Genomic DNA, 13,577 nt, shown 5'->3' with positions numbered 1-13,577 from the left:
CTTAGCTTCGCGCAGCTCTCCACAAGCTCAGGAGCCCGGCGCCGGGCTCCAATGGCTTGCGGAGAGCTGGCTGTTCTGGGGTCGGGGGAAGCTCGGGCTTCCCCCGCACCTGGGGGGGAAAATAATTTCCCCCCCTTTATTTCCCACCCCAAAAAATTAGGTGCGTCCTATAGGGCAAAAAATACGGTAATACACAATTCATATCAGTGACACCTTGTTAATATCACATTTTTAATAGCAATTCTTAATTGGACATCACAAACCTCAACCTCAGCAATAGCGGGCAACCATAAGTATTTATAAACACTGGTATATATCACTGAAACTATGATCACACAATATTGATATTACATACACACATGCAGTGATGCTGTTGCATCTGGAATAGCTTAGGTGGTGGAACATGAGACCCTTAAACCTCAGGGTTGTGGGTTTGAGCCCCACATTGGGCAAAAGATTCCTGCATTGCAGGGCGTTTGACTAGGTGACCCTCAGGGTCCTTCCAACTCTACAATTCTATGATTCTAAGAAGGGAGCTTTCCTCAATAGAAAGGAAAATGTACAAGATAACACTCACTCTCATTTCACAGAAATCACTTAGAAGTTACCAGCATGGCTTGTCCACTGTTCCTTGTCTCCAGTCTTCGGCTCCTCCTCAGTCTTCCTCCAGCTGCCGTTCACTCTCAGGATGGCACAGGCTGCACAGAAGCTGGTGATGCTGTCACCACCAAAGGGCCCAAGCTCATTTTTGCTGCTACCACTTACTCAAAGCTTCACCTGGCCGCATTTTGGTACTATGCTAAAGTTGAATTGGTTCCCCCAACTCCTGCTGAAATTCCTAAGGCTATGGATGGCATGAAAGGATTGCTGACGACCTGGCAGTCTGGCCGCTAACCATCAAGGAAGCTGTAAGGAACAGCTTGGTGGCTACTGAAGTGGTAATGTGGTTTTTCATCTGCGAAATCATAGGCAAACGTGGCCTGGTTGGCTGTAGTGTTTGAAAGTCTTTTTAGTCCTAATTCAGTGTCTTAATACCAAGATGAAATTGTGGTGGTCTCTACAAATATTGTTCATTTTGAGGCAAAATTAGATGATGGTGATGTGAACGGCGACAAGGGTTGCTAAATTACTATTCAAATAAACGCTATACACCGAAAAAAGTTACCAGCACATTTTGCCCCATAACTTCCTTTATAGGAAGGCTGAGACGGACTTCTTTTTTAAAAAGAAAGTTCAGAGTCTGGAGCACCTCCCCAGGGTCACTGGTGAAAGCTTTAACAACCATGGGCATAGCCAGGATTTTTGTTAAGGGGGAGGGGGAGCTTTTTTTAAGGAAATCAAAGTTGTTCAGTTTTTCTTGGGAAATCATAGGTAAGAATGCCTGTCCCTTGAATAGGACATGGGGGGGGGAGGTTTCCTCTGAGGGGGGAAACCTCAGATAATTGAGTACTTTCAATACCCCCCCCCCAGCTACACCCATGCAAGCGACCCCTGGAGCCATGGGATTGTAGCCAAATAGTTGTGAAAGTGACCTCAGGTGGTGTAAGTTGCTCAAAGCCAACTAAATTTTTCAATGGCGCTATATTCTTTTCCCCAAGCAATAGCTAAAAGTGCCGCATGTTGGCAACAGGCGGTGCTCTAGAACAGAGGCTCCCAAACTCACTTGGCCTACCAAATAAATATACCTTCTTTAAGCGAACAAACAGAAAGCTGCAGTGACAAATTTGCATTCTTTTATGTAGCTTTATTTTTACCTACATTCTACAACATAGTAAAGAAAGATGTTGTAAATAAGACACCTTGAAACTTGAAATTACAACATTATTTATTAAAATCAACAATGGTAACATTTGCATTACACACAGAAATTTAAGATAAAGAAGGATATTAGAATAAAAATTAAGAATAACATTTAAAATAATCATAATGAGAAGGATGAACCTTTAACTTTATGCTTTGTGTAAGCATCATTGCATGTTTCATTGGTGAAGTGCTCCTTAGTGGGCGCAGCACACACCTTTTTAAAACCTGCTGTTCTGTGCAAGTCTGGTATATATCAGAAATATATATTTTTTTAAAAAAAATACTGGTCTCACGCACAGGTAAACAAATACCTGCGCAGATCACTGCAGTGAACCTCTGGGTTCTTGAAGTAGTAATATAGTTGGAAGGGACAGCAACACACTGCAAATACATCCCATCAAGCACTGCCCACGTTGTGGTTGGGAAACACTTGAGAAAGAGAGGCAGTTTGTCTGAAAGTGCTTGTGTGTGCAAAAAAGTGTACAGGGCAAATTAAATTCTGTGCTGTGTATGTGCCCATTTATACGCTGGTGTGTACAGGGCCTTCTCATTTACAGTAAGGAAGAATGTTTTAGAAGAAAGACTCTTGCCAACTGTTTCTAGTTCTGGAAGGCAGAACTCTGGGCTTGCAGAACCTGTAACCTGCCAGGCCAAACACAGCCCTCTGGCCACACCGGCCACCAAGGCCTCTAAACCTCCAGATTATGGCTGCCACCTTGGGATTTTTAAACAGACCGCAGTACCTGCTTGGACTCCCTGGTTGGATGACAAATTCTGCAGGTCTTAATCTGAAACTAACTTTGGGGTGGCAGAAGAAAAGAAAAGAAAACTAAATACTTGAATAACAACTAACCCCCCCCCCAACAGCTTCTCTGGTGTAGGTGGGGAAGCTGTTGGGGCCCTGGCCTCTTGGCAGGACCCACCACTGTGCTGACACCTTTCCTGAGCCATTTAAATTGTCTCTTGCATGCAGTGTTACTATAGTGGAACAGTGCAGCTGCTGCCACCTGTCAGTGCACCAGTTGAGGCAACTGGGACTCAGTGGAGGTCATTTGGGAAAAGGCTCCCTTGAAACTTGCAGCCACTCTTGCCAAGGTTCTTGAAGTTACTGTTCAAGGTCAGTGCTTGGAGTGGTTTTGGAAGGGATATGACGAGCATTTTCGCCCACAGGGAGGTGTGCAGGTTTTTGTTGAAGGAGATATCAAAGCTCCATTTTGAATGCTACTGGTGAGCTTAGGAGACACAGAGAACACAATGCATTTGTCACAGTGCCATACATTTTGGCTCAGCTGTGAGGCCATTGCCTATGACAGCCTTGCTCAACCTTGGGTCCCCAGATGTTGTTGGCTTGGCACTCAGTCTGTCATTGCCTTACTCCAGCTGCCCATAGTTGGATAAGCAAGCCAGTCATCCAATGGCATGCATGAGAAATGCTGCTCTTCCCTGTATCTGAAGCCATTGCTTGATTTAATCACATCACTAGAGCAGCACAGGATCCTAATGTTTTGACAGCCTCAAATTGAGTCACAATGTTATGATAGGTGACTGAAGAGCATAATCAAGAGCTGCCTTCAAACCCTGATGATTCCGGCCCCCCCCCCCCAAAAAAAAACCCCAAACAAGCAACAGAATGGACTTCGCAGACTTAGGTCTAATTAATTAATGAACCCTAACTAATTGTTTGTATGTGTCATGTTTGTGGGTTGCATTGCACACTCCATGTAATTAACGTTTATTTTAGACTTTGATTCCCTGGAGCCAACTGAAGCCTAATGATATTTAATGGCAAGCATTGCCAGTTAGTGGGAATAGTTAATGAGGGTATCTTCAGATGACTTAGTGATGTTTGGCTGCTTTGTGGCCACTTGAGACTTGCTTGTAATTCACAATTACGGGAAACGTATTTAGAGTTACCTTTTTGATAAATCACGTGGTGTGGTTTAAATGGCATCATACTTTATGCATAACAGTTTATAAACTTTCACAACAAGCCAGTGGGGTAGATTGAACTGAGAAACAGTAACTGGCTGAAAAGCATCCGTGGTGCTTCATGGCTATGCATGGATTCCTCTTGCAACAGTGACACACTGACTCTCCACTCTGGTGTCATCAGGGCTATCTGTTGATGGTCAAAATGGATGAATCCTGCAACTCATTGGTGATGGCCCTGCAGAACTGCATCTAGAGCCATTTCCTTGCAGTTTCCGGAAACAGTTGAAGATAAATTTGTTCTGATAGGCGTTCCCAGCTGGAGAAACGGGTCTTTCCCAAAAATGTCCACTTGTTGGGGTTTTATCCTTGTCTTATTTGTGTGTGTGTGTGTGTGTTTTGATTATCTTAAGTGTAAATTTAGAAGGTGAATAATAAATCAGTTGTGCTTGTGATGATGACAATAATTCTATTGGTTGCGGAACACGTGCCTCTTGAACCTGGGCTTTTAAAACTGATGCATTCATTTTTGGTGTCCTCTCAGTAATGTGTTATATGGAATTACTGTTTTTTTGTTATGGGTGGGGTTGTTGTTTGTTGATTTGCTTGTTTTTATGTGCTGTAACAACAAGTTAGGTGTAGCTCATAGAATAGTCCATTTTCTGATAATGGGCTTCTTGACCAGGGAACCTCTTCCAAAATGGAACATAGTTTGTTCTTTGTCTCTTGAGTCCATAGATGACTTAACAAATATATAGCAGTAGTCTGGCTAGTAAAACTTCTCATGGCTAGAACATCTGTGGGCCCATATTCATGACTGAAACAACTGTACAATGTGAATTAACCTGGTTAATTGAGTTTTGTTAAAAAGAAGGCTTTTAATTTTTCTGCATCATTCCATACCTAACTTCCTTATTAGACATCTTGCCAACGTCCACCCTAATGACATAATTATGCAAGTGAAGTTATGATTAGTTCTGTATGAATGAAAATGGGTTCTTTGTGAGCTTCCCCAGTCTTGTGATGGAATTTCATTTCAGTCACTCTTTACTCTTCTTGCTGATTGAATGATCTTCTATTAAAACCTGATATATAACCAAATGAAGCTAGTATTTGGTGAAATTTTAGAACTTGACTCCACACAAACCAGAATATTTCTGCTTGATTTTAATTAATCTGCAGCTGACCCAACTCACTTGCCTACATCAGTAGCATTTTACAGGCACCTGGCTTACATTTAGGGAGAGCAATGGTTAACAGCTTTGGGACAGCATGGCCTATGATTGTGTGGAGGCAACTGTGCCTTCCCCTGTCTTCCCAACTGCAGCCCCCTTACCTCCTCATTTTGCAGGAGAGAGGTAAACAATTGGTTCAGGGGACCTGCACTCTCACTTCACCTCTCCATAACCAAAGTAGACCCAGCACTAGGATGGGTGGAAAGGCTTAAACCTCTGTCCAGCCTGGTACCCTGGTGGGGATTTAAATTATTAAATTGCCCTTCCACAATCAAATCATTTCATGGGTGGGGAGTAGGGGCAGATCCGAGGTGGGAGATGGGGGGGTGGCCACACCCATGCGTGGCCTGTAACTACCAGAGGGTTGGCCAGGGCAAATGAGGCTCTCAGGCCAAAAATGGTTGGCCCCACTGCTCTAGAGAAGTGAATGGAGTTAGTCCTTTCCCAATGGAAGAAGGGAAATAGGCACCAGTCAGGATAACTCTTAAAGAGGAAACACGTGCATACCTGCATGCACACCATGCTCAGCATCTAGGAAGAGTTGTATTTTCCTGTAGGTGAGCAAAATAGCTTGAGGTGGCCCTGTTTATGCACAAACGTGTGTTGAGCAGCCTTAATTAGCTGTTTAGGAGTTTTGTTGGTTTTTAAATGATCTTTCCCCCCCCCTACAGATCTGCCCTTATTTCAGTAAAAGGATCACAACCAAAATTAAGGATCTGCTGCAGCAAATGGAAGAAGGGCTGAAGACTGCAGATCCTCATGACTGCTCTGCATATACTGGCTGGACAGGTGAGGTACCCAAACTTCTTGCCAAAGTTCATGGAATTACTTTTGGAGTTGAATTGTTAAGATCCTCGCAGATACAACAGCTTACTTTGTGATCTAGTGCTGGGTTCTAGGTTCAGGCTTCGTTTCCATTGATATTCCATTGATAAGTATATTCACATCATTTTAGTCTGCTTTTCCATGAAACCACATTCAGAATGTTTGACAGCATTATAGGGCTGGCATGTACTCCCACTTTCAACCCAGTTGCTCTCTGGAGGTAGAAAGTGAAGACCATGTTGCTACAGGTTTCTTCCTGCTTACTTTCCCACTTAGAGCCATTAACCCAACACTTTCTACCATTATTTGTATGCTTATGGGGGGGGGGGTTGAAAAGGTTAACTGGTGGATTGACCCGTTTGGATGAGATGATTGGTGGATTGAACCTTTTAATTAGGCAGCGTGTATGTCACTATCTTGTGATCTAAAGAACAGAATGCTATATTGGGCATAGAATTCAATCTCCTATTAATTCTTGCTTTCGTATTTTTATTTTTTGAAAATGCAAGTTTGTAGTCCATATGGCAGCAACAAATTTTTTTATTTATTGAATGTGATAGTCGCTTTATCTTGCCCAGAGCAACCCAATGTGACTTACAGCCAACCATACAAACAACAAGAAAATCACATATAGATACATTAAAACCAAGAGGAGAAAGAAATATGTTAAACAAACATGCTGCCCACTTGTAAAAGGACACACAAAGCTAAAGACCAAAGACCTGGTTATAGAGGAAAGTTTTTGCCTGCCAGGTAAACCCTCTCTGGGTAGAGGATGTGGCTACTAAAATCTCAGGAGCCAGATGGTGGTTGAATAAGATGTACAGTGGTCCAGGATTTTTGTGCTCTGCATAGCTCATTATTCCTCCCCATGATGTACAAACTGGAATAAATAACTCAGAATTGTAAAAATAGCCATCATGAAATATGTAAAGTAGATGATGCAGATTTGCTTAATTTGTATAGTTATTCAGGTTGCAGAACACAGCTTTTTTGGGGGGGGGTCAGTGAATTTGTACTGTCTGTGTGCAAAATTTGTTAACTTGCACTAAGTGTACATAGATGTGGATACTTCTTTATTCCAATTCTGTGCTTATGGCATATTGCAATCAAGGTGGACTTCAACTGATACATGCATTATCCTATTCTATAATAGATGTTTGCACCGCATGCTCCCCAGGTTCCTTCCAGCTTTGTTGCTAAGAAGAATTAAATATGAAAGAGGATTATTGGCCCACATTCAGTTCTGGAAATGGGAGTTCAGTATTTTTCCTCTTTTCTTCTTAATGGCTCTTGGAAGGATTCAGAATGTTCTGGGCAGATGGTTCTGTAGGAGGAGAAATGACAAAAAGGTGACATTTGTGATTGGTTTGTTTTAAAAACCTAAAAATGGGGGCAGCTGTGTGGCACTAAAGGGTGTTTTTTTTAATGCCGCCTCTCACTTGCTGTTTCTTTAGAAGCAGAACAGAATTCTGACACTGGGATTGACAGAATTAATTGCTAATTCACACTAGGGCAATTAAAACAAATCAACCTTCCACTTAAAATAGCAAGACAGATGGATGAGTAATATCAGTTCCATGGAGAATGGCTTGGGCTTTATTCAGGAATGCTCAAATACGACAGAAAAATAAGTTTTAGAACTGTTTTTGTGTTTGTTAAATATAAAAACAGCTGTATATGTTTTATTTTTTCCACACATTTCTTTCGTGCCTTTCCTTGAAGAAGCTCATAGTGACATGTATGCTTATCCAATGTATAGTCACAACCATCTTATAAGATTGTATAAGATAAGAGGGAGACTACTCTAGTGAGCTTCATAGCAGAATGAGGATTTGAACCCGTTCCTCTGGTCAAGATCCAACACTCAGGCTCATATCATGCAACCCTCTAATTTAATCCTAAGAAAAAAGTTTTCATTTTCCCCAACAGAGATAATGTAATTCAGCAAGATTCAGTATTCACCTCTGCTGCATTTCTTCTATTATACAAGATGCAAAACAATTATTATTGAAGTACAGTGGTACCTTGGTTCCCAAACTTAATCCATCCCGGAAGTCCATTCCAAAACCAAAGCATTCCAAAACCGAGGTGCGCTTTCCCATAAAAAGTAATGCAAAATGGATTAATCCATTCCAGACTTTTAAAAACAAGCCCTAAAACAGTAATTTAACAGGAATTTTACTAATGAGACCATTGATCCATAAAATGAAATCAATAAACAATGTACTTCAGTCACACAATCAATCAGTAGCTGAACTGGGTTCCACACAGTTACAAAAAAAACAAAAAAAGAGTCACAAAAACGCGAAATAAATAGCAAAAAGAGACAGACCTCAGCGTAACACTCAAAACAGAAGTGTGGCACTCAAAATGGAGTACGTTCGGCTTCCAAAAAATGTTTGCAAACCAGAACACTTACTTCCAGGTTTGCAGTTGTTTGAGTACCAAGGCGTTTGAGAAGCAGGGTACCACTGTAATCTTCAAAGGGTGAGAAAGAGGGATGGACATTGAGATTGTTATATAAATCATTCAAAGTTCACAATGTCATACAATATATTTTGCCTATTAGACTCTGTCTTACCAGGCTGGGGGCGAAACATGTGGGCAGGGGCAGAAATCCCTCACTGTATCTGTGTCTGGCCCCCTGAACTTTTTCCAGGTTACATCCCTCACTGGCTCTCCTTCACATCCAAAGTGTTTTTGCCTGGCTGGAATCTGTCTTGCTTGAACTCTGATAATGCCTCTTGCTTGTCTAGACTCTAGATGGAGGATGGAGGGGCAGGGCTTATTTCTAGAAGCTAGCCTACTGTATAATTGTAAAATTTACATTGTTGCTCTACCCACTTTTGCTTCTGGCTCCACCAACTACTGGCAAATGGCTCGTGGAAGGTAGACCGGAAGGAAAAATGACTCTGACTAAAAAAGGGAATGGTGTATCTCAACCAAGGAAGAGGAGGAAGAGGAGAGGCAAGGAGGGGAGGCGAAGAGCTAAATCAAAGCCCTTGTTCCTTCTGCTCCACCTGCTATATTCCAGAATCTGGGGTTGATGGTCAGCCAACCATCGGGGGGGGGGGGAGGGGGGTATTGAAATGCCAGGTCTGGCCAGAAAAAAACATTTTCCATGATTTAATTGTAGATGAGGGAGGCAACTTTGGGTGTATAACTGAGACCTGAGCAGATGAGCGCAGTGGTCTGTGCTAACCCAGCTGTGTCTGCCCAGGTGCAGCACCAGTCCAGGTCAGAGGAGCAGGTGGTGGTTGGTTGCCATCCATCTCCCTTGCCAGGAGACCAGTCTGCACTGTGTCTGGGTTTGAGGGGTTGTCGGCCTTTGTATTTGGGATTGAGAGAATTGTGATTTGATCAAGTGTATTAAGTTGAACACTCTGAACTATTTGATTCTCTAATATATTGTACTGATGGTTTTCATGTAGTATTTTAACAATTGTGACTCTTGCTGATATGACTCTATGATTAGGGGCGGAATACAAAACGTAGAAATAAATAAATGGTCAGACCTGGTTGGCACCCTCCCTCCTGACACCCACCTCATTTAAGTTACTTATCTGAATTCAGTGGCACTTGCATCTCACTGCTCAGGGTGATCCCATGTGTCCTTAATGGGAGTTATGCAGTATTATTTCATCCCATAATTAAGGTTTGTTTAGTGGCCAGCATAAGTCGGATCAGGTTAGTCTTTCCCTGGTGAATCAAGACCACAAGTAGCAGGCTGTGCTCAAGGTGGGCTGTAGAAGCATCGTTTTCTATTTCTCTGGGCTTTGATTTAAGAAGAGAAGGGTGGGAAGAGAAAAGAAAAGGCAGAAAAGGAGAGTGAGACCTATCTTGTACTTGGTGGCCAAGTGAGTCCTGGTTTCAAAAAGGTATAAAAAGTCCTGTCATCATTTATTTATTTTTAAAGGACTATTGTGACTCTATGGGTCAGCAAAGCAGAGGGAATAAGTCCATTTAATTTTTCTTCTTTCTGGTGATTCCAGGGATAGCCCTTTTGTACCTTCAGCTGTACCGTGTGACGCAAGAACAAAGTCATCTACAGCGATCCCTGGATTATGTGAAGAGGATCCTACGCAATCTGAATGGAAGAAGGGTTACTTTCCTCTGTGGTGATGCTGGACCCTTGGCAGTGGGAGCAGTGGTGTACCACAAGCTGAAGAATGACACTGAATCCAAGGAATGTGTGACCAAGTGAGTACCTGCGATGGGCTGGGGACAAACGCTTAGAGATAGGCTAAGCATTCTTCAGTGGGTCAGTGACAGCAGAGCAAAGCCCCTCCTTGGGAGACCAGACGAAGGAGCTGGAGAGGATGAAGTTGGTTTTTCTTATGGATATCTCAGCCTCCAAAGAAAGACTCTTCATGTGCTGCTGCCAGTTAGCCGCCCTGGCAATGTAGTAAAATCAGAGAATTAACAGAGTAGCTATCAAACCAGCATAAAAGCATTCCAGGTGTTAAAAGTTTAAAAGCCAAAGGAAATAAAAGGTGCTGAAATAATAAATCAGTCCATTCATTCTATGATACTTTTCCTCATCAAGTGTTATTATTATTAGTAGCAGTAGTAGTAAAAGGTAAAGGGACTGCTGACCATTAGGTCCAGTCGTAGCCGACTCTGGGGTTGCGGCGCTCATCTCGCTTTATTTACAGCTTCCAGGTCATGTGGCCAGCATGACTAAGCCGCTTCTGGCAAACCAGATCAGCGCACAGAAACACCATTTACCTTCCCGCCGGAGCGGGACCTATTTATCTACTTGCACTTTGACGTGCTTTCGAACTGTTGGTTGGGAGGAGCTGGGACCAAGCAACGGGAGCTCACCCCATCACAGGGATTCGAACCGCCGACCTTCTGATCGGCAAGTCCTACGCTCTGTGGTTTAACCCACAGCGCCACCCGCATCCCGCCTTAGCTATAGTAGAAGTCTCTGAAATCAGGAATTGGTGTGAAAATGAGGAATCAGCCAATAGTGTTTATCCCTATCCCTGATACATCTACAGTTGCAATTGAAATTATTCCACCCCCATTGCAAATCGGGTTTATTATCAAAATTTACGGACTTTTAGCTGTTTGCAATGAGCAAATCAAACAAAAACAATTGAAATAGCTCGGTAAAACGAATGCTTCAAGTGATTCCCCCAAATTCAGCTGTGAAATGCAAGTTATACTGGTTTCTCCAGTCTCACTATTGTTCAACCCCTGCATGGCAAGCATCTTTTTGCACTTTCAGTTGCAGCTGTATAGGAGAGAGAAGGGTCACTTTTGTTCGCAGAAGGCAAAGCACCTGCAAAGTAGCAAGTTGCCATGCTAGGGTTATATATAGGGACTCAGTCAGTTCCCCGCAGGTAGGAGAACTTACTACTGGGCAAGCAGGTGGAGGATCTTTACAAAAAGAAGATGCCATCTCCACCCCACCCACCCCCCATAGCATGAGAAAGGATCCGTCTTGCTTATTTTGGTTTGGTTTCCTCTGATACTTCCATCCCTAGAAAGAATAACATTTGATCCAGAGGCTTCTGGGATACTTCTCTGCCTTTCTCCTCCCGTTTTGGACAAGGCTCTAGTGACCTTTGGCAGGTTATAAACACACAAGTGGTTTCTTTTAGCATTCTTAGCGCTGGCCCTACCTGTTCGCTTTTCCCCAGCATCCCTTGCTATACCCAGAGCTCTTGGGGGCTCTGCCCTGCCTACAGCCATTGCACTGCAGTTTATATTTAGAAGTTGCATCACTCTCCTCCTAATCCACAGTCTCTGAAAGATTAATCTCCGTCAGGGCTTTTTGATATGACTGTTTGCATTTTAAATGGAACTTTCTTTCCCTGCTGAGAATAAAAGGCAGGGTGCTGCTTTTTTCACATTTTGTTTCAACCAGGCTGCTTTGTGGAGTGGGAAGCAGAGAATAAAAATGAGATTAAGGCTAAGATTCTCGTTTGCTTAATTGAAAATAAATGTCATTGGAAACAGTTGGGCTTACTTCCTAGGAAGTGGCTGCCATCCAAAAAGCTGTGGGGGGGGCAGATCTCGCTCTCCTTTTTCTGAGCAGCTCCCTTCCCCCTTCTAGGTTGGTGTATCTTAAGCCACTTTTGAAATGGAAGTGATTTGGAGCAGTTTACACTGTGCCTAAGGGATAGGTGCTGCTAATTTTAAAGACAGATAGATGGCTTCATTTCTACATATTCCTAACTTGATTTACTCTTACCTTGATGACTGAAGGCTGAAATTTGCTTAACAGCATGGGGGTGGGCGGGGTTCATTAATTCCATTTGACGGCCTGGAAATAACCTGTTTCCAGTGCTCAGCGTTAGTGCTCAATCTAGGTGCCACATGAGGCCTGAAAACTAGGTTATGGGTGCAATAACAAAATGCCTAGGCGCTGCTGCTTTTTGTATTACAAGATTACAAAGCTGAAAATGAATGAACTCCAGCTAAAACCTTATTTTCATTTTTCATATGGTCTCGTCCTCATCAATATTCTTTTGTGGGCCCCTTCTTCAGTCTTCAGAGAGTGGCTGGAAGTGGGGAGGCAGAAAAAGGTTCTCCTTTCTTTCCACGCTGCAAACAAGCTCTGGATTCTCCCTACATCCCCTATATAACTTTCTAGCACAACAACTAACACATATTACAGGCCTACACAAGTGATGGAAGAGACACACACTTTGAGTGTACAGTTCGCACTTAAACATCTTACTTCAGTGCCATCATGTGGGGCAAGATAGCGCCAAGGTAAGACGTGCTTATCAGAGCTCTGCATATTCCCTTTCACTTACATGACGGGGGTTTGCTTTCCTGGCTCCCCCCACCCCTTTTGTTCTTTTTAAAATTCCTTTTGTTGCCCAGTCTCAAATCTTCCATTCTTGGGCAAAGTGATTGAGCGGGTGGCTGCGGAACAACTCCAGGCACGCCTGGAGGATGCGGACCATTTAGATCCCTTCCAGTCAGGATTCAGTCCTCACCATGGGACTGAAACTGCCTTGGTCGCGCTGGTTGATGATCTCCGGCGGGCTAGGGACAAAGGTGAGAGCTGTTTCCTAGTTCTGCTGGGTCTCTCAGCGGCCTTTGATACCATCGACCATAACATCCTTCTGGACCGTCTAGAGGGAGCTGGGGGCACTGTTATACAGTGGTTCCACTCCTTCCTTCTGGGCCATGTCCAGAAAGTGGTGTTCAGGCCCCTGGGCTCTCACTTATGGGGTGCCACTGGGTTCTGTCCTCTCCTCCATTAAAACACTTTCTATAATGTTTGTAGTACTGGTTTCCACCATGGCATCCCTCCCCCCAACAGCCTTAAAAGCTATGATGAAGGTAGAATTTCACAGATTGGCTGGTTAGAGGACAAGGCAGGCTGTAAGGATATGGTTGTGCTCTCTGACTGATGTGTGTGAAGCATTTGAGAAGGCAAAAAGTAGGAAATATGCCACTTCCCCTGGGGGGGGGGGCTGTTCACAGAGCTGTCTCAGGATAAGCAGCAGGAATCGCACATGAGTATGTTTAACTCACGTTAAATCATCTTACCACTTCAGATGTTTCTTGAGCTTCACAGTGGGTTGTGGACGCCGAGAAAGCCTTTGACAATATCTCTTGGAGTTTTATGAAAAAGAATCTCAAAGGAATGGGGGTAGGCCAGGGCTTTGAGAATGGTATAGGTGCAATTTATTCTGAACAAAAAGCAAAACTAATTGTGAATAATGTGGTCACTGAGGAAATTGCTATTGAAAAAGGGACACGACAGGGGTGCCCAATATCCCCATTACTTTTCATAACTGTTCTGGAGGTGTTATT

At 43.2% G+C, this 13,577-nt stretch overlaps 2 protein-coding genes and 1 pseudogene across 3 annotated transcripts in view; 2 read left to right on the top strand and 1 right to left on the bottom strand.

Moving 5' to 3' along the window:
• The window catches only part of BLVRA (biliverdin reductase A), a 225,404-nt gene that overhangs the window by 87,378 nt on the left and 124,449 nt on the right, over positions 1-13,577 (bottom strand). The gene's annotated exons all lie outside the window — the stretch shown is intronic.
• LANCL2 (LanC like glutathione S-transferase 2) overlaps positions 1-13,577 on the top strand; it is a 28,223-nt gene that overhangs the window by 1,835 nt on the left and 12,811 nt on the right. For both annotated transcript variants that reach the window (XM_053410049.1, XM_053410048.1), the window contains exons 2-3: positions 5,639-5,756; positions 9,788-9,995. In XM_053410049.1, coding sequence (XP_053266024.1) covers positions 5,639-5,756; positions 9,788-9,995 — 326 coding nt within the window. The remainder of the gene's footprint in view (positions 1-5,638; positions 5,757-9,787; positions 9,996-13,577) is intronic.
• On the top strand, positions 194-1,680 carry LOC128424166 (ATP synthase subunit g, mitochondrial-like; annotated as a pseudogene).

This window comes from Podarcis raffonei, chromosome 12 (genome assembly GCF_027172205.1).
Source record: "Podarcis raffonei isolate rPodRaf1 chromosome 12, rPodRaf1.pri, whole genome shotgun sequence".
Taxonomy (NCBI): domain Eukaryota; kingdom Metazoa; phylum Chordata; class Lepidosauria; order Squamata; family Lacertidae; genus Podarcis; species Podarcis raffonei.
Note: the sequence above shows the minus strand (reverse complement) of the source record. Positions and strands in the feature narration are given on the sequence as shown.